Source organism: Heterodontus francisci, chromosome 16 (assembly GCF_036365525.1).
Source record: "Heterodontus francisci isolate sHetFra1 chromosome 16, sHetFra1.hap1, whole genome shotgun sequence".
Classification (NCBI taxonomy): Eukaryota; Metazoa; Chordata; class Chondrichthyes; order Heterodontiformes; family Heterodontidae; genus Heterodontus; species Heterodontus francisci.
The window spans coordinates 78,635,614-78,660,560 of record NC_090386.1 but is presented as its reverse complement, the minus strand read 5'-3'; the positions used below and the strand labels follow the sequence as shown (position 1 = coordinate 78,660,560).

At 43.8% G+C, this 24,947-nt stretch overlaps 1 protein-coding gene across 1 annotated transcript in view; it reads left to right on the top strand.

Moving 5' to 3' along the window:
• Positions 1-229: 229 nt before the first annotated feature.
• Positions 230-24,947, top strand: part of ntsr1 (neurotensin receptor 1 (high affinity)) — an 84,751-nt gene continuing 60,033 nt past the window's right edge. Inside the window, exon 1 of the mRNA XM_068048833.1 lies at positions 230-913. Coding sequence (XP_067904934.1) covers positions 230-913 — 684 coding nt within the window. The remainder of the gene's footprint in view (positions 914-24,947) is intronic.

Here is a 24,947-nt window from a genome sequence, read left to right as displayed (position 1 = left end):
TTTATCAATCTGCCCATTTATTCTGGTCCAGCCCTCCCCGCTCACTGCGTCCAGGGAAAAGGTACTTTGGGGGCGGGGGTGGGTGTAATTCAGATATAAACAGCGCTGTTGCATTTGACAGCAGCCAGTGCATCCCAGCGACTGGGGCCGCACTGAACGCTCAGTCTTGCCCAAGATTTCTCCCCGAGCCATCGGAAAGTAAATCACACACAGACACACACATAGGAAAATGAGCCTTATCTTGAACTCCAGTTTGGAGAGGCGCGATGCTTTGAATGGGCTGTTTGGTGACAATCTACAATCGGATGAATCTCCAGCCAACAGTAGCACGGATGTGGTCCCAGAAACCGATCAAAGTGATCTGGATGTGAACACCGATGTTTATTCCAAAGTGATTGTCACTCTGATCTACATCGTCCTCTTTCTGCTCGGCTCCCTGGGGAACTTCATCACCATGCACACCCTGGTGAAGAAGAAGACTTTGCAGAACTTGCAGAGCACTGTGCATTACCACCTGGCCAGCCTGGCTTTCTCCGACCTGCTGATCCTCCTCCTGTGCATGCCGATCGAGCTGTATAACTTCATTTGGGTGCACCACCCCTGGGCGTTCGGGGACACCGTGTGCCGGGGCTACTATTTCCTCCGAGACGCCTGCACCTACGCCACGGCTCTGAACATCGCCAGCCTGAGCATCGAGCGCTACATGGCCATCTGCCATCCCTTCAAAGCCAAGAGTTTAATGTCAACCAGTCGCACCAAGAAGCTCATCTCCTTCATCTGGATCCTGTCATTCCTGCTGGCCATTCCAATGATATTTACCATGGGAGAAACCTATGCCAATACTGTCCCTCATCCGGATGATTTGATCTGCACCACTATAGTCGAGGAATCGACTGTCAAAACAGTCATCCAGGTCAGTAACTCACTATATCCATGTCTGTGCTGGAGGCCAGGAAGGGTTCGAGCTCTCCAGTTTAACTTGTGTCCAAACCAGGAATAGAGGTTCAGGGAATTCTCGATGTGATCTTTCTCAACTTCTCGGTTTTGTCCCCTGACCATTTGTCTAGAGTTAGTTTCCGAATTGTTTCTTTTTTGATGTCGTGGCTTTCTTACAGACACACTCATGGAAAGCAGAAGTAAACGACAGCTTTCAAAGTAGCACCTGGGCCCTCCCCGAGCATGCAGAGTTACATTGTGGGGGTTGAGGTGAGGTGGGCGCGTTGGGACATGGGACTCGGGGGGTCGGGATGGGGCCGAGGAAGGAGGATACCGAGCGGGCAGAGAAGGATTTGGAATGGAAGAAAGGAGACTCGGTACCAAAAAAAAGTAGGAGAACAAAGGCATAACTGGATGCATAAAGGTGGATCTGGGGAAAATGAGAATCAGAGGCACTGAGGAATGCATTAGATGACATTGGACGCATGAATATCATGGGAAGTGCAGAGTGAGGGAGAGGAAAGTGGACGCAGAAATACCGAAAGGAAGGAATCGGTGGCGGGGAGTGACCTGGGACGATGTGGAGTATGAACACCACAGCTCCTGCAACAGGATGTCATCCTTGCCTCCTGGGCTCTAATTGAATATTTTTAAAAAACGATATATGTTGAAGGCGACCTGAGAGATAATTGGCACAAAGAAATGAAAACGCTTGACTACTTTTGGTGCCAGTATCAGCCTCAAGTACCCCGAGTCCGGTAAAAACCCTCAGCTCGAGACAATCTCCACCAATTCTGAACAATATACTTTCGCCCCCATTCCGCAACAGTATTCTGTTGTGACATGCCCGTTATTCACATGGCTGACCCTTATGATTTCTATGAATGGGAGGTAATTTCGTACAAATATGTGCCAAATTTTCGTTAGTTTTATACTTTCAAATTTTCTAAATAAATTAGTGAAATTATGAACAAGTTACTTAAAAATTGTAAGTAAAGTTTGAAAATTCTCCAAATGGTTCACCCTCAGGCTTCAAATGTAAGAAAAGCAGACTCTTGCAAGTTCTTAAACGCTGGAAATGTCACTAACATTCAGACTGGAATGAAGGCTTTGCATGAGTTTAAGTGCACACACACAGAACTGTTATATCTGAGCAGAGTAAGGCCAGAAGGACAGAATCAGGTTGATTGGAGCTAAGAAACACTAGAGGTAGCATTACACTACTGGATGTATTCTATAGGCCATCAACTAGTGAGAAACATTTAGGGAACAAATTTGCACAGAAATTTCAGAGAGATGCAAAAACCATCATGTAGTTATAATGATGGACTTTAATTGTCCTAATATAAATTGGGATAGTGTAAAGGGCAGAGGGGAGAAGAATTTCTGAAGTGTATTCAGGAGAATTTTCTAGATCAGTATGTTTCTGGTCCAAGGAGGAAGGAGGCATTGCTGCATCTGGTTTTGGGGAAATGAAGTAAACATAAGAACATACAAAATAGAAGCAGGAGTAGACCATTTAGCCCCTTGAGCCTGCTCCACCATTCAATACAGATATGGCTGATCTTCTACCTCACCCCCACTTTCCTGCCCACTTCCCATATCCCTTCATTCCCTGAGAGAGCAAAAATCTATCTCATTATTGAATATAGTCAACAATGGAGGATTCATAACCCTCTGGGGTAGTTAATTCCAAAGATTCACAATCATTTGAGTGAAGAAATGGCTCCTCATCTCAGTCCTAAATGATAGACCGCTTATCCTGAGGCTGTGCCCGTGTTCTGGATTTCCCAGCAAGGGGAAACAACCTCTCAGTGTTTATGTTGTCATACCCCTTCAGAATCTGTTCTGATGAACCAGTTCTGGTGAAAGGTCACTGACCTGAAACGTTAATTCTGCTTCTCTCTCCACAGATGCTGCCAGACCTGCTGAGTATTTCCAGCATTTCTTGTTTTTATCCCTTCAGAATCTTGTATGTTTCACAAGGTGGATCTGGTGGATCAAATGTCAGTAGGAGAACATTTAGCAGACAGTGATCCAAATATCATAAGGTTTAGGTTAGCTATGGAAAAGAACAAGGAGCCATCCAGTGTTATGATCAGGTGAGGAGGGGTCGAAAGGCTCCCCTCTTGTCCCTCTCCTCCTCTGACCACAACAGGGTTTATTTCTTTTAAACAGTGGATGTGCTTACTAATTCAGTGAGTGTTTAACCCTTGATATGCTATGTTCATAAAATAACCAATTGGACAGGTTTTCTTGAGGTTAACTAAGAGGTTAGTTTATTGTGCTTAAAATCAAACCCAACCTAAGTAAAAATAATAAACTACACTCCAACTTTCACAGACACACACACACACACGCACACACGAGAATCACACACACACAAATAGGTTACAGAGTGATGAAGAATAGATTGGTTGGATTAGAGTCCAGAACAAATAAAATGATATGCAGTCTGTGGAGTCTGGTAATTCAGTTGTCTTCCAGATGAATTCATGGTCCTGAAAGCTCCTGGCTGGTAGAAGTGACCAACTGGTTCAGCGTTTTCTTGGAGACAGTGATGTGGATGGCTTTCTCCCCAGAACCTCTGTCTACAGCAATGAATAAACTTGGATGTTTTGCAGTCCACAGACAGGGTTCGAAACTTGCAGTATTATCCAGAGAGAAAGAGAGAGAGAGATAACCCCCATTGGGGTCCTACACTGATTAGCACTCAAACTTGTCTCCTGTGTCCCAAAGAAGCTCCAAGTTTTCACAGATATGGGCAAACTGTCACGTGATTGTCTCAGTATTTTCTCCTTTTCAGTTTAATGATATCCAAGTCGAAGAATTTCAATCTCTCTCAAGTCTTCTTGTTTCAATTATTACCAGGAGGTTCATCTCCACTAGGGTGATGTTCCAAGATGGCTTTTGACTTGCGAATGTGGGAAATACTAGATATTTCATTCCACTGCTCATGCCATTACTCTGGATGAGGGCTTGTTCTGACATGTGTCTCCACCTCAATCCCTTGGAATGTGAGGTATTACAATGCAAATTGCTGTGGTCATCTCAGCTGCTGTCTTTCTAAAAGTTGAATTTCAGCTTTCCTTTTTAAAAGTTTAATGTAGATTTCCAGCTGATGAATTAAAAATCATCATTCAGCCTTGCACCATGACACCAGAGTAAAATAATCATTTGGGGGTGGGCCAATTGCATTGGGGTGAGAAGGGATCTGTCCCAGGTAATTCTGAATCAAAGAATGGCAAGCAAAATTATAACAATGGGCTGCCTTTAAAGAGGAGATGATTCGGGTACCGTCACGGTACATTCCAATGAGAGACAAGGTAGGACAAACAAAGCCAGAGCTCCCTGGATGACAAAAGAGATAGAGTTTAAGATGAAGCAGAAAAAGTAGTACATGCGGCAGATGTCAAGTTGATAATACAAGTGAGAACCAGGCGGAATATAAAAAGTTCAGAGGGGAAATGAGAAAAGTAATAGGAGAAACAAAGAGACAGTATGAGAAAAGACTGGCAGTCAGCATAAAAAAGAAACCAAAAGTCTTCTGTAGACAAAAAGGTAGTAAAAGTAAGAGTGGCACTGATTAGGAGCCAAAAAGGGGATTTATGCATGGAGGACGAGGGCTTGGCTGAGGTAATATCTGAGCACTTTGCGTCTGTTTTTACCAAGGAAAAAGGTGCTGCCAAAGTCATAGTGAAAGAGAAGGTAGTTGAGACACAAGGTGGGCTCAAAATTGATAATGAGGAGGTATTATAAAGGCTGGTTGTTCTTAAAGTTGATAAGTCACCAGGACTGGCTGAGATGTATTCAAGGATATTGATGGAAGTAAAGGTGGAAATTGCAAAGGCACTGGCATGATCTTCCAATCCTCCTTAGATACAGGGTGGTGTCAGAGGACTGAAGAATTGCAACTGTTAAACCCTGTTCAAAAAAGAGTGTAAGGATAAGTCCAGCAACTAGAGGCCAATCAGTTTAACCTCGGTGGTGGGCAAGCTTTTAGAAACAATAATCCGGGATAAAGTTAATACCCACTTGGAGAAATGTGAATTAATTAAGGAAAGCCAGCATGGACTAGTTAAAGACAAATCGTGGTTAACTAATTAATTCAGTATTTGATGAGGTAACAGAGAGAGTTGATGAGGGTAATGCAGTTGAAGTGATGTACATAGACTTCCAAAAGGCATCTGATAAAGTGTCACATAATAGGCTTGGCAACAAATTTAAAGCCCATGGAATAAAAGGGACAATGGCAGCATGGATACAAAATTGACTGAGTGACAGGAAACAGAGTAATGGTGAACAATTGTTTTTCGGACTGGTGGAAGATATACAGTGGGGTTCCCCAGGGGTCGGTACTAAGACCACTGATCCATATGATGACCTAGATTTGGGTGTGCAGGGCAAAATTTCAAGATTTGCAGATGACAGAAAACTTGGAAGTATTGTGAGCTGTAAGGAGGATGGTAATCGACTTCAAGAGGACATGGACAGGTTGGTGGAATGAGCAACCATAGCAGATGAAATTTAATGCAGAGAAGTGTGGAGCGATACATTTTGATAGGAAGAACTAGGAGAGACAATATAAAATAAAGGATACAGTTCTAAAAGCGGCTCAGGAGCAGAGGGACCTGGGGAGATAAGTGCATAAATTGTTGAAGGTGGCCGGGCAGGTTGAGAAAGTGATTAATAAAGCAGACGGGATCCTGGGCGTTCTAAATAGAGGCATAGGGTACATGAGCAAGGAAGTTATGGTAAACCTTTATAGAACCCTGGTTCACCCTCAACTGGAGTATTGTGTCCAATTTAAGGGAACCTACTTTAGGAAGGATGCGAAGGCATTAGAGAGGATGCAGAAAAAATTTACGTGAATGGTTCCAGGGATGAGGGACTTCAGTAATGTGGTTAGATTGGAGAAACGGGGCTGTTCTTCTTAGAGGAGACATTGAGAGGACATTTGATAGAGGTGTTCAAAATCATGAGGGGTCTGGACAGAGTAGATAGAGAGAAACTGTTCCTATTGGCTGAAGGGTCAAAGGCAAAAGAACCAAAGGGTATATGAGGAAAATCTTTTTACGCAACGTGTGGTTAGGATCTGGAATGCACTGCTTGACAGGCAGATTCAGTTGTGACTTTCAAAAGAGATTGGATTATTATCTGAAGAGAAAAAAAATTGTCGGGCTATGGGGAAAGGGCAGAGGAGTGGTGCAAGTGGACTTGCTCTTGCAGAAAGCTGGCATGGAAACCAACTGCCAAATGGCCTCCTTCTCTGCTGCAACCATTCCATGATTCTAAGTAAAATTCGTTGCTTTCTGTCCACATGGCTTTCAAAGCATGTTCTTGTCTCAATCATTTTTAAATGCCAACTACTTATAACAATTCAGTCATTTTGTGCCAAAAATGGAATTGTCCAATAATTTGAATTAAGAAACATAAAAACCTTAGCAAGGTGGGAATTTGGTGCTGAAAATTTGAATTATTAGATAATTTGAATTAAGCAACTTCAAAATGAGAGGATCTGATTTGGAGTGTGACCCGGTTAAGGTTTATCCCTGATTGTGTTGTGTTCTGTTTGTCATGCATATCGGAATTCGATGATACAACATCCATGGACTAACTCTGAAGAGTTATAAAAAAATGAACTTTATCTTTAAAAAAATGAACTGGTACCTTTAAAAAAGTGAACAATGGTCCAAAATGGCCACTGGAAAAATGGAGATTAGCCTTTTGTGTTTTCAAACTATCTGAGAAAGACAAAGGACAAATCTTCAAAGACAAAGGCGCTAAAAAACATTCCAAAATTGAATGTCTTCTTATAAAACAAAGGAGATGTGAAGCAGCCATGTCTTGGGCCATTGTGTGATCACCATGGATAAGAAACCAGAGTGTCTCCCAACAAGAGGTGAGAAGTGACAGTTCAATCTTTAAAAATAGACAGTCAGAAGAGACACAGAGAGAGAGAGAGACACTGTCCCAGAAGGTGAAGCTACTTGTAACAGCTGGCATTTCAACAAGCCGGAAAGTACATGCCCTGCTGAAAAAATCCAACATCTACATTATACAGCAGAGAGAGCTAGAAGTCACCCACCATCTTCAACAGAACCGTCAATCAAGAGAGAAATCTACAATCCTCTCAGGCCTGCAACTATCTAGAATTTGAATTTTAAGAGAATTCAACAGATTTATTGTAACGCTTCTCCTCCACGAAAACCCACCCACCTTCTCTATTTCTTTTTGTGTGTGTTAGTGTGAGCAGATGCCTGAGTGGATGAGGTTATGACAATTGCGGAATAAGGCACATTGATCAATAAACAATTGACTTTCTGTTTTTAAAACCTACCAGAAAACGTGTCGCTGTCTGTTTATTTGAAAAACAAAACCCCAAGCGGCTAAACTGTTAATACAAATAACCTTGCTGTGGTCAGGTGGGGAGTTAAATAGTAGGGAACCACCCATGTCACACCACGTGGCTGTATCATGTTTAAAATGAATTTGAGCTTCCTTCACACACTCAGCAACAGGAATAAATCATATTATTTCATAATATAATGTGTCTGTGAGGAGTTGGCATCAAAATACGTCCTTTTATTTCTACCAAAGAATCTTTCATAAAATGTACTCATAAATTATGCTGTTCTGTAGTGATTACTTCAAGTTTTCTTTCCTCTATTGAAATTGAATGTTTAATTAATAGAACTTGCTGAATCCTCAATATCTCTTTAGCAATATAATCTGCACAGCAAATTATGAAGATTGGTGAGGAACATGAATAACTGAAGAGTTTTCTCCATTATACCTTTATAGTGTGTTGGTCTTTGATGCTTAAACATGAAATGGAATGAAAAGCAGGCAGGTTCTATAAAGGGCAGGCAATCCACGCCACCAGGTGAACCAATGTGAACCTCAAAACCCTCCATTTGATTTTGTGTAGGTCCTTCATTCTGGAGAAAAAAGGCAAATACAGTAGATTCTATAATTTCATTTTACTTGGTGTCAAAGGAAATTCTACAATTACATAACTGGTGTTTTTAACAAGTATCCATCAAGCTGCCAGTGCAGTGCAACCTGGGTCTCAGGAGAGTGGGATAACTGATTAACCTTTCAGCGTATAGTTACGGAAGGTACCAGCTGGTTGTCTTGTAAGGATTGCACTGGGGAGCTGGACATTCCATGCGTGTGTGGGTTGGCCATGCCATTTGGCCAGTGCTCATGATGTCATTATGGAGATAGCTGAGATGTTCATGCCTGATGTCATGATGCCCTCACCAAAACATGGAGAGGGCAGAAATGGACTCAGTAGTGCCTGCTGTTTGGGCACTTTGAGGCCCTTTAAGGTTCCAAAACGCCATCTGCAGCAAGTGTGTACACATCTGACGCAAAGTGCACCTAAAGTCCACCAGAAATAAGCAGAAGCCACACTCCAGCCTGCGCTCTCTCTAGACCCTCTACAGCTAACGTGTTCAACGGCATGAAGGACCAACTCTGCCCCCTCAACCCCCCCTCCCCCCCCCTCACACCACAACCGGCTTTATTTAAATGGATTATCAACTATATACAGGTTAGTTGCTAGATTTTGGCTGTTACTGCAATCCTACCTGCTTTGGGTGCTTTTCCATTGTTAAAAGTTTCAATAGTCGACAAGGAGAGGTCTGAAATACGTTTTTGGTAACTTAAAGGTTTGTACACAGTTAGTTGCTTCCAGATATCAGTGGCCTAGTAGGCTTTCCCCCTGGAGTTGAGCATGACTGGGAGAACGAACAGAGGTCACACAGAGCAGGACAAGCTGCTTGAAGAGGGAGGAGGAGGAGGGAAAGAAGGGCTCACAGAAGGATGCCATATCCACCCAGGGTGTTCAGGGCACGATTTTCCTACCTGAACTTCAGGGACATCCAATGTTTGAGATGTCTGCACTTCAATTAAGGAGGTCATCACTGAAATATGCCAACTGTTCAAAGCTCAAAGAAGGGCAAGGACCGGACTTCTAGTGGCTGTAAAGGTGACCATGGCTAAGAAATTTCATGTGTCTGCCTCTTTCCAGGCTGCTGCTGGAGATATTAGCAACGTCTCACAGTTTTCAGTGCACTACGGTTTAAGGGAGGTCACAGAGGCTCTCTATGCGAAGAGAAATAACTTCACATCATTCCCTCTTGTCAGAGAGAAGCAAGCGGAGCAAGCATAAGAGTTTGCTTCCGCATGGTGTAGGATGCCATTGGCTGCAAGCACATTGCTTTGCATATGCCTCATGTCAACTCTGCCATGTTTCTGAACCAATAGGGGATTCCATTCCCTCAACATTCAGCTTGGTCAATGCCCTGGATCTTGGCAGCAGTCAGGAGGCATTCATCAGAACATAAGAACTGGGAGCAGGAGTAGGCAATTCAGTCCCTCGAGCCTGCTCCTCCATTCAATACAATCATGGCTGATCTCAGCTCGCCCTCAACTGCACGTCCCTGCCCATTCTCCATAACCTTTCAACCCATTACTAATTAAAAATCTGTCTATCTCCTCCTTAAATTTACTTAATGTCCTGGCATCCACCACACTCTGGGGTAGTGAATTCTACAGACTCATGACCCTTTGAGAGAAGTAATTTCGCCTCATCTCTGTTTTAAATCTGCTAACCCTTAGCCTAAAACTGTGACCTCTTGTTCTAGAATGCCCCACCAGAGGAAACATCCTCGCTACGTCTACTTTGTCAATCCCCTTAATCATCTTATATACCTCAATTAGATCTCTCATTCTTCTAAATTCTAGACAAACCCCTCATCTCTGGAATCAATCAAGTGAACCTCCTCTGACCTGCCTCCAATGCAACTACATCCCTCAAGTAAGGGAACCAAAACTGTATGCAATATTCCAGGTGCGGTCTCACTAATGCTTTGTACAGTTGCAGCAACACTTCCCTACTTTTATACTCTATTCCTTTAGCAACAAATGCCAAAATTCCATTTGCCTTCCATATTACCTGCTGCACCTGCATACTAGTTTTCTGCGATTCATGCACGAGGACACCCAGATCCCTTTGCACTGAAGCACTCAAGTTTCTCTCCATTTAGATAATAATTTGCCTTTCTATTCTTCCGAATAGAACCTCACACTTATCCACGTTAAACTCCATCTGCCAAATTTTGGCCCATTCACCTAACCGATCCATATCCATTTGTAAATTTCTTATTTCTTTATTGCAACTTACTATCCCACCTATTTTAGTGTCATCTGCAAATTTGCCTACAGTACCTTCTATCCTTGCATCCAAGTCATTAATATAGATTGTAAATAGTTGGGGCCCGAGGACAGAACCCTGTAGCACCCCACTAATTACATCTTGCCAACCAGAAAAAGACCCATTTATCCTGACTTTCTGTTTTCTGTTGATTAGCCATTCCTCTATCCAAGCTAATAAATGGCCCCTAAACCCATGTGATCTTACCTTGTGTATTAACCTTTTGTGTGGCACCTTATCAAATGCCTTCTGGAAGTCCAGATACACTACATCTACAGGATCCCCATTATCCACTTTACTTGTTACATCTTTGAAGAACTCTAGCAAATTAGTCAAACACGATTTACCCTTCATAAAACCATGCTAACTCTGATGGATTGCGTTTTGACTTTCTAAATATCCTGTTATTACTTCCTTAATACTGGATTCTAACAGTTTCCCAATGACAGATGTTAAACTAACTGGTCTATAGTTTCCTACTTTCTGCCTCCCTCCTTTTTTGAATAAGGGCGTTATATTTGCATTTTTCTAATCCACTGGAACCTTTCCCGCATCCAGGGAATTTTGGAATATTATAACCAATGGATCCACTATCTCCGCTGCCACTTCCTTTAAGACCCTAGGATGTAGGCCATTTGGCCCTGGAGACTTGTCTGCCTTAAAACGTAAATAGTTTGCTCAGCACTTTTTCCCTATTGATGATGATTGTTCTAAGTTTCTCCCTTTCTATAACCTCTGCATTACTTGTTACTATTGGGATGGTTCTAGTGTCCTCTAGTGAGGTAAAAGACTGGTTTAGTGTCTCCGCCATTTCTGTGTTCCCTTCTATTAACTCCCCCGCCTCATCCTCCAAGGGACCAACATTCACTTTAGCTGCTCTCTTCCCTTTTATATACTATAGAAGCTTTTGCTATCCGTTTTTATATTTTGTAATTTACCTTTGCTCTTTTTATTACTTTTTTAGTAACCTTTTGTTGATCTTTAATAGTTTCCCAATCTTCCAGCCTGCCACTAGCCTTTACAATATGGTATGCCTTTATTCTTGTCCTTATGTTATCCTTAACTTCCTTGCTTAGGCAGTCCTCTGTGCCTGCTGCATTTCAACTGCTATGGAGTCATAGCATCATTACAGCACAGAAGGAGGTCTTTCGGCTCATCAATTCCATGCTGGCTTTCTGTAGAGTAATCCAGTCTGCCCCATTCCCTCCTCTTTCCTCGTAGCCCTGCAAGTTTATTTCCCTTAAGTGCCTATCCAATTATCTTTTGAAATCATCTCTGCTTCCACCACCCTCATAGGTAGCTAGTTCCGGGTCATTACCACTCGCTGCGTAAAAATTCTCTTCCTCACATGCCCATTGTATCTCTTTCCATAATCCTTAAATCTGTGTCCCCGACTCCTTGTACCATCATCTAATGGGAACAGGTTTTCTTTGTCTACCTTCTCTAAACCTGTCATAATCTTGTACACCTCTTTCAAATCTCCCCTCAATCTCCTTTGCTCCAAGGAGAACAACCCCAGCTTCTCCAACCTAACCTTGTAGCTGAAATCTTTCATCCCTGGAAGCATTCTGGTAAATCTCCTCTGCACCCTCTCAAGGACTCTCACATCCTTCCTAAAGTGTGGTGATCAGAAATGGATGCCTAACCAGAGCTTTATAAATGTTCAGTATAACTTTCCTGCTTTTTGTACTTAATACCTCTATTTATGAAGCCCAAGTTCCCATATGCTTCACCAACTCTCTCAATATGTCCTGCCACCTTCAAAGATTAATACAGATGAACCCAAATGTTCCTCTGTTCCTCCACACGCTTTAGAACTGTGCCATAAATCTATATTGCTTCTCCCTATCCCTTCTGCCAAAATGCATCACTGCACACTTCTCTGCGTTAAATTCCATTTGCCACTTACCACTTGTCTTCCCATTCTGCTAGCCTATCTATGTCCTGTTGCAGTCGATTTGTATCATCATCACTGTTTGCCACACCTCTAAGGTTGGTATCATTGGAAAATTTTGAGATTCTACTCTGGGGTCGGAGTTTTTTGCATGGCGGATGGGAGCCATCTACCAACTGAAAAGTCGGTGGCAATCCCGCCTCTGCCGGGCCCAGGGATCCAGCCTGAAGTTTACGGTCTTCAGGCCCTTTATTGGTCTTAGGCGCGATTTCCACCTCATTGAGGCAGGACGTCCCGCCTAATGGAGCTGCCAGGCTGGCAGCTCTTAGTCCCAGCAGTGCCACCTGGAGCGGTGGCCACTGCTGGGGCTGCAACTCCGCTGCCACATGAAGAGGAAGCACAGCCCTGGAAAAAGGCAGGTGTTTGAGTGATCGGTTGGGCCCTGGCAAGGTAAGGAGGGTCGATTGTGGTGGGGGGGGGGGGGGGGGGGGGCGGCAGGAGGCTTTTTGAGCATTGAGGGTGGTTGGTGCATCAGGAGCAACCCTCCATCAGGCACAGGGTGCCCGATCAGGAGGGCCCTTCCAGGCCATCAGAAAGCAGCCTACTTTTGTCATGTGGCTTTTCTCAGGCCTGCGCCACCTGCCTGCCAACGGTAAAATCCCCATGGCAGCAGGCAGAGGCCCTTAAGTGGCCATTAATTGGCCACAAGGGCCTTGTTTGGCCTGGGGTGGGCGGGCCGTTTCCCGCCCCTGCCGTCCCGCGTAAAACGGCGGTGGAGGTGGGAGCAGGGCGAAAGGGCCCCCCGAGCCTCCCACTCCATTTTACACCCACCCACCCCCACCCCCCACGTCCTCCAACCAGCCCGTCCTTTGGGGGGGCATAAAATTCCAGCCCATACTCCAATATCCAAGTCATTTATATATATCAAAAAAGCAGTGGTCCTAGCATTGAACCTTGGGGAACACTAATGTCTACCATAATCCAGTTACCATAACTCACTGTTTTCTATATTTAAGCCAATTTTTTATTCAAACAGATACTGACCCTCCTGTTCATGAGCCTCAATGTTGTTAACCAGCCTTTTCTGTGGCACTTTTTCAAATGCTTTCTTAAAATCCATATAGACAATATCCATTGCATTCCCTTCATCTACCTTCTCTGATACTTCATCAAAAAATTCAATTAGATTAGTTAAGCACGATCTGCCTTTTGCAATCTGTGGTGGCTCTCCTTAATTAACTCAAACCTCTCCAAGAGTCTGTCAACTGCTTTACCCTCATCAACACATCTAGTCACCTCTTTGAAAAATTCAATCAAGTTTGTTAGACATGATCTCCCCCTGATAAAGCCATGCTAACTATCCCTGATTAATCTCTACCTCTCCAAGTGGAGATTAATCGTGTCCCTTAGAATTTTTTCCAATAGTTTCCCTACCACTGATGTTAGACTCATTGGCCTGTAATTACCTGGTTTATCCCTGCTACCCTTCTTGAATAATGGTATCACATTCACTATCCTCCAGTCCTCTGGTACCTCTCCTGTGGCCAGAGAGGATTTGAAAATTTGTGTCAGAGCTCCTTGCCTCACATAACAGCCTGGGATACATCTCATCTGGGCCTGGGGATTTATCCACTTTTAAGCCCGCTAAAACAGCTAATCCTTCCTCCCTTTCAATGTTAATTTGTTCAAGTATATCACAATCCCCCTCCCTGTTCTCTAAACCTACATCATCTTTCTCCAGAGTGAACACAGATGAAAAAAAGTAATCATTTAAAACCTCACCTATGTCCTCCAGCTCCACACACAGATTGCCACTTTGATCCCTAATGGGCCCTAATCTTTCCCTGGTTATCCTCTTGCCCTTAACATACTTATAAAATGCCTTGGGATTTTCGTTTATCTTGCCCGCCATTGTTTTTTCATATCCCCTCTTTGCTCTCCTAATTATTTTTTTAGGTACCCACCTACGCTTTCTATAGTCCTGTAGGGCCTCCACTGTTTTCAGTGCTCTGAATCTGCCATAAGCCTCCTTTTTTTTTTCCTGATCCAATCCTCTATATCCCTTGACATCCAGGGTTCCCTGGACTTGTTGGCCCTACCCTTCACCTTTACGGGAACATGTTGGCTCTGAACTCTCACTATTTCCTTTTTGAATGACTCCCACTGGTCTGATGTAGACTTTCCTACAAGTAGCTGCTCCCAGTCCATTTTGGCCAAATCCTGTTGAAATCGGCCTTCCCCCAATTCAGTACCTTTATTTCCAGTCCATTTTTGTCCTTTTCCATAACTACCTTAAATCTTACAGAGTTATGATCACTATCCCTGAAATGCTCCCCCACTGATACTTCTACTACCTGTCCGGCTTCATTCCCTAGGATTAGGTCCAGTACCGCCCCTTCTCTTGAAGGACTTTTACATGCTAGCTCAAAAAGCTGTCCTGTGTGCACTTTAAGAATTCCACCCCCTTTAAGCTTTTTGCACTAAGACTATCCCATTTTATATTCGGGAAGTTGAAATCTCCTACTATTACTACCCTATTATTTTTACACCTCTCTGAGATTTGCTTACGTATCTGCTCCTCTATCTCTCCCTGACTGTTTGGAAGCCTGTAGTACATTCCCAGCCAAGTGATTGCCCCCTTTTTGTTTTTAAGTTCTACTCATATGGCCTCATTGGAGGAATCTCTGTGATTTCCCTACAGATTTGCTCCTAAAGCTCTCTCTCACTATTTGGTGGCCTATAGAATACTCAACTCTCACCAAATGGATTCTGTCCTTGCCTACTCAAGAATATCCTCTCTTTCAACATTACAATGTCTTCCCTAATCAATACTGCCACCCCCACATCCCATTTTCCATTCTTATCTTTTCTAAACACTTTGTATCCCTGAATATTATGTGCCCGGTCCTCACCATTTTTAAGACATGTTTCCATTATTGCCAGTAGATCATTTTCCCACAAGGCTATTTGTGGTTGTAGCTCACCAACCTTATTCACCACACTTTGTGCATTTAGATATATGCATTCCAAAACTGACGTGTACCACAACTTCTGGTTCACTCCCTTCCCCTGCAGAATATTATGCACCCTCTCTGTGATGTTCTTTACCCTGGCACCAGGGAAGCACCATACCATGTGGGACTCACAATGACAGCAACAGAAACACCTGTCTGTCACCTTAACTATGGAATTTCCTATAACGACTGTATTCTTTGTAGTCCTTTTTAATCTGCTTCTATCTAATATGGTACTACTCCCTTCTCGAGTACTAACACTCTTACTTCTTTATGCATCTTAGTCCTCATTTCTACTGCTACAAGTTGGTGATCATCTCTCTGCTAATTTAGTTTAAACCCTCCCCAATCATACGAGTGAACCTCTGTGCAAAGACATTGGTCCCATACCTGTTGAAGTGCAACCTGTCCCTTTTGAATAGGTGCCTCCTACCCAGAACTGGTCCCAATGCCCCAAGATCGTGGAGCCCTCCCTTCTGCACCATTTTTCAAGCCACGCATCTTCCTATTTCTAGTCTCACTAGCACATGGCCCTGGGAATAATTCAGAGATTATTATCTTCGTGGTCCTACCTTTTTACTTCCTCCCAGCTCCTGAAAGTCTGATCCAGGAGCTCAATGCCTGCCCTCTCTATTTCATTGCTGACGTGTACCACAACTTCTGGTTCACTCCCTTCCCCTGCAGAATATTATGCACCCTCTCTGTGATGTTCTTTACCCTGGCACCAGGGAAGCACCATACCATGTGGGACTCACAATGACAGTAACAGAAACACCTGTCTGTCATCTTAACTATGGAATTTCCTATAACGACTGCATTTTGTGTGCAATCCCTTGCCCATTGTGTCATGGTCTGGACTGCAGTCCTTCAAGGTGTCGTCACTCCCAGCAGTCTCCAGTACTGAGTATGGGTTTGAGAGTGGCACACACCTTGAAGACTCGTATACTTCCTGCCTCTTCCTACTCTTCCAGATGGCCACCCATCTACTATCCTGAATTCTCACTGCCTGTGGGGTGACCACCTCCTGGAACATACAATCCAAGAAACTCTCATCCTCCCTGATGCTCTACAGTGACTCCAGCTGCCCCTCAAGCTTGGAAATCTTGAACTCGAGCTCAAGGAACTGGAGACACTTGCTACACATGTGGTCCCCCAAGAGACATGGGGATAAATTTTATTCAGGCGCCGCGCTGTGTGGCGGCGCCCTTTAAACTCAGCGGGGTGCCCGCATTCAATGGCCGCCGAGAAGCCCCCATGATATTTTGCACGGGGGCTCATTTAAATAGCGGAGGCGGAGTGGCCACCCCGATTACGTCATTGGGGGCGGCCACCGCGTCCCTGGCAATGATGTTCGGCGCCACTATGCAGGCGCCGGTGCCATTTTTAAAGGGCTTTAAGCCCTGAGCAGCAATTTCAATTTTTAAAGGGACCAGAAATGTAATTTTTAATAAAAACAGTAAATTACATATGTCATGGTCCTGTAGTTTTTTTTCTCCGGAGAATATGCAGTTTGCCTTTAAGGCTGGCAAAGGATCAGTACTGCTTTAAGAACCAGCAAGCCTGAGGAGTTAGAGAAAATGCATTTTTGGTTGCCGTTGGATATAACCATTCAGAGACTGCCATTCAAAGGGTGCATTCTCGTTACCATGAATATAGCCACTGGGACTGAGCATCGAGCGATACTTTTGTTTCAATTCAATTTTGAACTGGCTTTTTAGTTGAAGACAGTCTGTTCTAACAGAACACAGACAGACAGCTGGTGTTAGCACCTGAAAAAGAGCTCTCAGCCATTTAAACTAAAGGAAGAAAATTTAGTCGGTTTAATTATTATCTCTCAAAATTCTAAAAAAAATCAAGCCAAAATAAAGATCTCTGGTAATTTAAAGTGAAGGAAGAGAAGTTAGACTGTGACAATCTTTTATCCCTTAAAAAAAACTTTAAAGTCAGATTGATTTTATTGAAAGGGTTTTCAAATTGTTAATTGCTGAAAAGGAGAAGGAAAGCATCACATACTGCTGGACTTAGACTACAGACTGTTCTACTGTTGAAGAACCTTTTATTTCCCATCGGATGGCTATGAGGACTTCAAGCAACAATGGACTGTAAATTTGCAAGGACTGTAATTTTTTCTATTTTAAATGTTGTTTATATCTTCATAGTGTTTAAGAATTTAGTTTTGTTTTAATTAAACAGTTAATTTGTTGACTTAAAGACACCTGGTTTGGTTAGCCTTATTCAGGGGTTAATAGATAGTATAATTTGGCTGGGTCTTTCTTTAATTTAGAAAATTTAAAATGATATGTTAGGCGATCTGTGGAGGAACGGGATTGAATTATCAGTGCGCTTCTCGCAACACAATAAGAATCGTATATTTTGATTGAGGGCTTTGACTGGAGCGGTTGGTCATAACACATATAAAAGCCCCACTTCCACCCCCCAATGATCACACAATAGATTTATTTCCCTCTCCCCGCCAAAAACCATTATTGACAGTCCTGAACCTTAAACCCCAAACTTTGCACTCTTTGCCCTTCAACCCCTTGCAACCATCCCCACAGCCAATGAAAATTGTTATCCCCGCTCCTCCACCCCTCCTGCCCTGAAATTATCATCACTCCTCCCTCCCCACCAGATTCTTGCCTTGGAACTCATGTGGAGTTCCGAAGGCGCGCGACAGCCAAACGGAGGCCGTAAAATCAGCATGGGACAGCCGTCGCCTGTAGGTAAGTTAATTTACATTTCATTCAGGTTCATTTTAATATGGAGATGAAGGGTCCGCTGCCTGGCAGCGGAGGCGCCGCACCGAGGTCCCCCTGCCACCGGCAATATGCGGCGAGCCCTTCTCGACGTCGCGGGTCGAGGCAGGCCTCTCCCTGTATAATTTTACCGGGCCCTGTGCCATGACTCGTGGCATCCAGGAGCAGGTAAAATTCAGCACCTGAAGTGTCCTGAAGCTGCCTCATGGCACAGGAATTGCAAGCAATAGATCGCAGCTGTCCATCCATGACTTAAGAAAAATAAATCTGTATTCCCTCTTTTAGAATCTGGCAGTTCCTTGTATAAATATCAGTTTTAATTAATGCCTCGAGACATGCTCTGTGCTAATTGTCATTAATTCACTTACTGTTACACTTATCCGGATTGAAATTTTTAATTTCCCAGCTCCTAGTTTAAATGAATGACCTAGTTTAGAGAGAAGAAGTGAAATACTCATTAACCAATCACTTACCTGCTGTTCTGTGACTTCACAGTTTGATTTTTTTTCCTTTTTTCAACCGCACTCTCTCTCTCTGACATCCCGCTATCGCTTTTAACTCTCGTACTGTTCTCGTAACGTCTCGCACTGTTCTCTCTCAGGCTCACTCTCTTACTCTGACTCCTGCTGACACCATGGCAAATGAAAGGTATTGGGCAACAATGATTCTCCTCTGTCAACATGGTTCATGACTTCTGACAACACCCCATACATGCAGGCTTTCTGCAGGCTTCCCACTACACCAAGCATTTTGGTGTGTGCACCCATTGGTCTTTTTCTGTAGCTTGGCCCATCAAAATCCACATCTGAGTCTTCTGCAGCAGAATTCGTGTATGACCTTGCCCTCCAGTGAGCTAGCACCTGCACTCCACTAACCCCCCTCCCCCCCCACTCTGGCTGCAGCACACATGTGCCTAGTGTCTTACCACATGCAGATCCCGCCCTGTATGCTATCCTCTAAATTACCCACAGTGTCAGTATCTTGAGCTGGTGGCTGAGAATGTGAAGACAGTGTGTCTTCATCTTTATTGTCTCCCTGCTCTTCCACCACTGCCTGTGCAGGTTGCAGTTCATGGGTATCTGAAGTGAAAAAGAGATAAGATGGGTTGTGGTGAGGGAAGAAGAGAAAGCAAGAAGTGCATACTTACACTATCTGCTTGGTAGAGGCATTGCCATGGAGAATGCACCAGTTTACAGTGACTGACAGTTAACTGCCAAACTTTGTTTGAAATTTAAACCAGGCACCTTGACTCTGATTGCCAGTGTGATGCTAGGTATATAGGCTGTACGTTCCAAAGACTGGCAGATTGTATCAAACAACAGGTCCCTTCCACTGTTCACAATGGGCGAGGTACAGGCCATACCCAACCAGCCCGTGCTTGCAAAACTCAAAACACAGTGCCCAACATTAGATGTGATTCTGCGATTGGACAATATTTGCTAAATAATCCACAGTGTGCTAAGAATTACGCTGACAACCAATTTAAGATTGTCAGTAGGGCTCGCAGTGTAGTACATTTGCGGGTACTGGTAGCTACATATATTAGTACACAGGGCCCTGTTCTTTGCAGACAGAAAGAATATGTACAAACATTGCGCCTGTTTCAGCTAAACAAAATAAGTGACAACCATTCGCTGGTTCATTCCTCAGACCAATCAGAACTCGTGCAAATATCCTCGCAGTCCGAATCCTGAAGGATATGTACTGTTGGAAATTAATGATACAATCGACAACTCCAGAGTTAACTGCATACAATGGGTTACCCATTCCTTGCAGTGGCACACTAACAATGCAATGTAGCTATGACAAGTCGGCATGGAAACCATAAATATTTTACCTGGAAGACACAAGTAGATCAGCAATGGCAGGACTAGCAGCGTGTAAGGACCTCAACATTGTGACTATCCACGAGATTACCAAGGTACCCATTACAGCAGAAGACACAAAGGGTACCCGCATTGAGTCATCCATGACCAACAACAAATGTACCCAGACTGGCTCGACGCCATAGGAGATTTCAAAGGTGATGCCATAATGCACCTCAGAGCGGATACAATTCCGTTAATCGATCCTCCCAGAAAGTGTAGCGTGCCCACACAAGAAAAGCTTAAGCGAAGGTTGGATGACATGGAATGCAATGGCATTATTCATAGTGTGCATCATCACACAGGCTGGTGCAGCTCAATTACGTGTGTACTGAAGAAGGATGGAGCAATCGGGATATGTCTAGATCTGAGGCGTCATCTAAATCTCTTCTGAAAGAGATGCCCCACAAGGTTCCAACACTAGAGGAATTGAATCTCAAGTTCACAGGAGCCAAATTCTTCTCCAAGTTGGATGCTAAACATGGATATTGGTCGGTACACCTTGCTAAGGAATCTCAGGAAGTCACCACCTTCAGAACACCATTTGGAAGATATTGCTTCCAGAGACTACCCTTCGGTTTATCTGTCAGTCAAGATCTGTTTCAGCAGCATATGGACAGAATTATAGAAAACATGCCTGAATGAATATGCATTGCTGACGATATTGCGATAATGGGCAAAACCAAAGAAGAGCATGATTGAAATCTTCATCCACTGACGGCACTAGCTCATTGTGAAAGGCTCGTTTTTAACAGCAAGTGCCAGGTTAATGTAAGTCAGATCAATTTCTTTGGCTCCACCTAGTCGGGTTGTGGAATCCGTCCTGACCCAGGCAAAGTTGAAGATGTAAGGCATATGCCTACTCCACAAGACAAGGAAGATCTACAGAGATGTCTTGGATTTTTCAACTTATTGGCATCATACATTCCAAACTTTTCGGACAAAGCATCATCATTGAGAGAGCTGTTAAAGAAAGGCATACCATATGTATGGCAGGAAGTCCATTAGTATGTGTTTGAGTCTCTCAAACAAGAATTCTCAGCAGAAACTTATACCCTGCAGTATAATGATCTAAGGAAGAAGACAATCTTGGAAGTCAATACCTCACAGAAAGGGCTAGGAGCATGCATCCTGCAACATGGCAAACGAATTGCATTTGGATCCAAATGTTTATCCTCAACACAATCTAATTACTCAAACATAGAACGTGAAACACTTGCTCTGGTGTTTGGGATCACAAGATTCCACACCTACCTGTTCAGTAAGCAGTTTACTGTGGAAACTGACCACAAACCACTGGAGGTGATTTGGCGCAAACCATTGACAGGCACACCACCTCGACTACAGCGACTCTTCATGAAAGTACAAGGATACAACTTCGACATCTGCTACAAACTGGGTGCGAAAATGGTCACCTCGGAAATGCTGAGCAGATTGCCAAACATTAACAAGAATGAAGAAGTTCCACTGGATCTACAAGTAGACAACATGGACACCAAGGTGGAAGATGTGCTCAAAATCGATTTATTGCATTTTGGTCAGCATAAATGTGACCAATTGCAACCAGAAACAGCCAATGACCCACTACTGAAGGCATTGTGGAGAGTCATCATAGAAGGATGGCCTGATATGGTAAAAGAGGTGCCAGAAACCCTCAGATGCTTTTGGTCCTATGGAGATGAACTTGGAATCTTGAGAAGCGTCAACTTCAAAGGAAAACGAGTGATTGTGCCCAAAGCTCTCCGACAGGACATCTTGTCACAACTTCACCAAGTCATATGGGCATAGAGTGAACAAGACGACTGGCATTAGAAACTGTTTATTGGCTAGGGATCAACAATAACATTGAAAAGTTAATGAGGATGCGCGAGGCATATCAGAGCCACCAGCCGCAACAACATAAAGAACCTCTACACCCTCACGAGATTCCGTCAGTCCCTTGGTCCAAAATCTCCATTGATCTACTTACTGTGAAGGGAGACAACTTTATCTTAGTCACTGATTATTTCTCCAAATTTCCAATTGTCAGACAGGTCAAAGACACTTCAAGCATGGTCGTTGCAGTCACATTAAGTGCCATATTCAGTCTGTTCGGTGCACCTGAAGAAATTATTTCTGACAATGGGCCACAGTATACGGGCAGACCTTTCAGGAATATATGTGCCAAATGGGGCATAAACCATGTGACATCCTCACCACATTACCCGAGATCTAATGGTCTTACCAAGCGAATGGTTCGCACAGTTAAATCACTTACCCTGAAATGTAGGACAACAAAACAAAATTTTCATGTTGCCATGTTACACCTCAGAGCTACACCTATGGATATGAGCTTACTGTCACCAGCAGAAATAATTTTTTGCAGATGAGTGAGAACGATTTTTCCAAGCCATTATCTGTCCAAATTCTTTGAGATGCAGGAGATACTGCTTGAAAAAAAAGGGAGAATGAAGATGGTGCATGACCGACATGGAGGGGCGGAACTACCTTAGCTACACATAGGACAATGAGAACATGGTTACATGCAGAGGTATCCAAACTATGCAGTGAGCCTAGGTCCTCCGAGGTTACAACATCTAGCGGAGCAGTGTTGAGGAGGAATCAAAGCCAATTAAGAGAAGTGTGCAATGCTCCCATTGTGCATAACGGGCTTGAAAGAACACACAGCTAAATCCCCGGAAGGTTATACCACAACAAGATCCGGAAGAGTTGTCAAACCACTGAAACGATGTATGGACTCTTAAGCTTCTGCACTTCTAAATTTCACAATCCCTATCTTTATATTTGTAAATTTTGTAATCTCTATCCCATGTAATTAATTTTGATATTATCCAACTTTATGTGTTTTTACTTGTAGCATATGAGACTTAATTTCAGAAAGAAAGAGAATGTTGTATGATCACTTTAAGAGTGATGTCCCTTTAAGAACTCAGTATGCTAATGAGCTAAGTACCAGGATGTAGTCATGTGACTAGATGCCATTGTCACTCTGCAACTGTAACACCCTACACAAAGGTTGTGTATATAGTTTGCTCTGTATTATATATACTAGTTTAACTGGTGGGCGGCACAGTGGCGCAGTGGTTAGCACCACAGCCTCACAGCTCCAGTGATCGGGTTCAGTTCTGGGTACTGCCTGTGCGGAGTTTGCAAGTTCTCCCTGTGTCTGCGTGGGTTTCTGCCGGGTGCTCCGGTTTCCTCTCACAGCCAAAAGACTTGCAGGTTGATAGATAAATTGGCCATTAGCAATTGCCCCTAGTATAGGTAGGTGGTAGGAGAATGGTGGGAATATGGTAGAGAATATGAGGTTAATGTAGGATTAGTATAAATGGGTGGTTGTTGGTCGGCACAGACTCGGTGGGCCGAAGGGCCTGTTTCAGTGCTGTATCTCCAAATAAATAAATAAATAACTGTTAATAAACCTGCTAGAGATCGTCAACAAACTGGAATCCACGTACCACATTGTGTTGCTTAAGATAACTCAAAGAACTCATGACAGTTCCTATCGGTGCCAGTTGTAACACTGGGTGGACGATGTGTAGGGTGCACCTTTCAGCCACACGTTGCTGCTGCCATGAGCCAGGAGGCATTTTGTTGTTGCCCCTTAGCTGTGATCCTAGGATGGTACTGATGTTTATGTTGGGGAGCATCTGAGCAATAGTAATCATTAAGTCTTTGTGTTTCCGTTGGTTCAGCAAATTTCTGATACAGTTAATTTAGTGTACTGGATTTCAGGTGGATTCTGTTTAGTAGGATGAGGGAATATTTAGGAAAGATAGATTGGGATGTGCTGCTAAGTAGAAACAACAGATACAGAAGAAAAAGTGAGTTTATTTAAAATTTATTATATGTTCCTCTGCTATACTTGAAGACATTGTTAAATGGCTCAGCAGGGAGTTTGTTAGGAAAATTCATCGAAGAAATATAGATTTACTAGTATAAGAAATGGCTGGGCATAATCAAAGCCCCTATCATATATACTAAAACGGCATTAGATAGGCAGTTACCTTAGAGTGCAGAATAAAATGGGAAATAGAAGGTGTATTATGCAAATTATGGGCTGAATTTTTTTCTTCCCGCTGACTGGAGCGGCGGTGGGCATAGAAAATGGTGGCCTGCATGCACGGGCCGTGTGCCTCCACGCCCCTGCAATCTAGTGCTCGGCGGCTCAGTTAGATATGCAGGACAGGCCTCCCCCAACCCCGCCCCCACCTCGCAATGACGTGGCGGTGTCAGGCTCTGCGACCTCGTAAATGGACTCAGCTACATATGCACAGGCACTGGTGCCATTTTTAAAGGCTTTCCAGACCTGCGCAGTTGAACACCGTACACTCCCACGCACTCACTGTAAATAAGGTTAAGACCCGTACCCCCCCAGTACAGTGAAAATAAAAGGTCACCCCGTACCCCCCCTCAAAAAACACTTACATTGAACATTTGAGCTCTCCCCCACCCCCCCCACAACTGCACAAAGTCACCCCATCTCCCCCCACCTACACTAGAAATGCAGAGTTGACCCCCTACCCCCACTTCACTAAATATCCTAAGTTCCTCCCTTCCCTGCCTCGGTGGTGCCAGCTTTGCCTGGACGGGGAAGTGAAGGACCGTGAGTGCTGCCCATCACAGGGAAGATCCCAGACAGCCAGCAAGATCGCAGGCAATTGTAGGTAAACGTATTCATGAGGTTTATTTAAGTATTTAAAGTCAGGTCCTGTCACCGACTGGCGGGGCAGCCAGCACGGAGCCTTGTTGCTGCCGGGAAGATCGGGCCCAACAATCCCAGCGTGGGCTCCGTGGCAGGCGGCTGCCGCTGTGATCTTCCGGCCCTTTCCCTGCCACGGAGCCTGACATCGGAAGCTCAACAAAATTCAGCCCGATATATTCAGGAGCTCTTTGAGGCTTATAATACTTGGACTGGATGGAGGCTCATCTGGTCCAATGTTAAAGAATCTGAAGTAATCTGGCACACGTTACATTCACTTGGGACACAAGCTCGGTGACGTGTTGAAAGTTGCTGGACCTTTACTTCGAGATGTGTGTCGCAATTCCGCTGCTATCCAGTTGGAATCGCATTGTTCCAAAACTTGTATTGAGGGGGAAACAAGCAAGAAAATCCAAGGAATCTCCAGAAGTCAGCGCTGTATGTTCCACATGAATACAAGAGTATGGTGAAATGGGGCTGAGTGATATCGACAAGAACAGGATGCTGCTGACCCAGCAAGCGCCGTTGCCATTTTTAAAGGGGTAACAGCCCTCAAT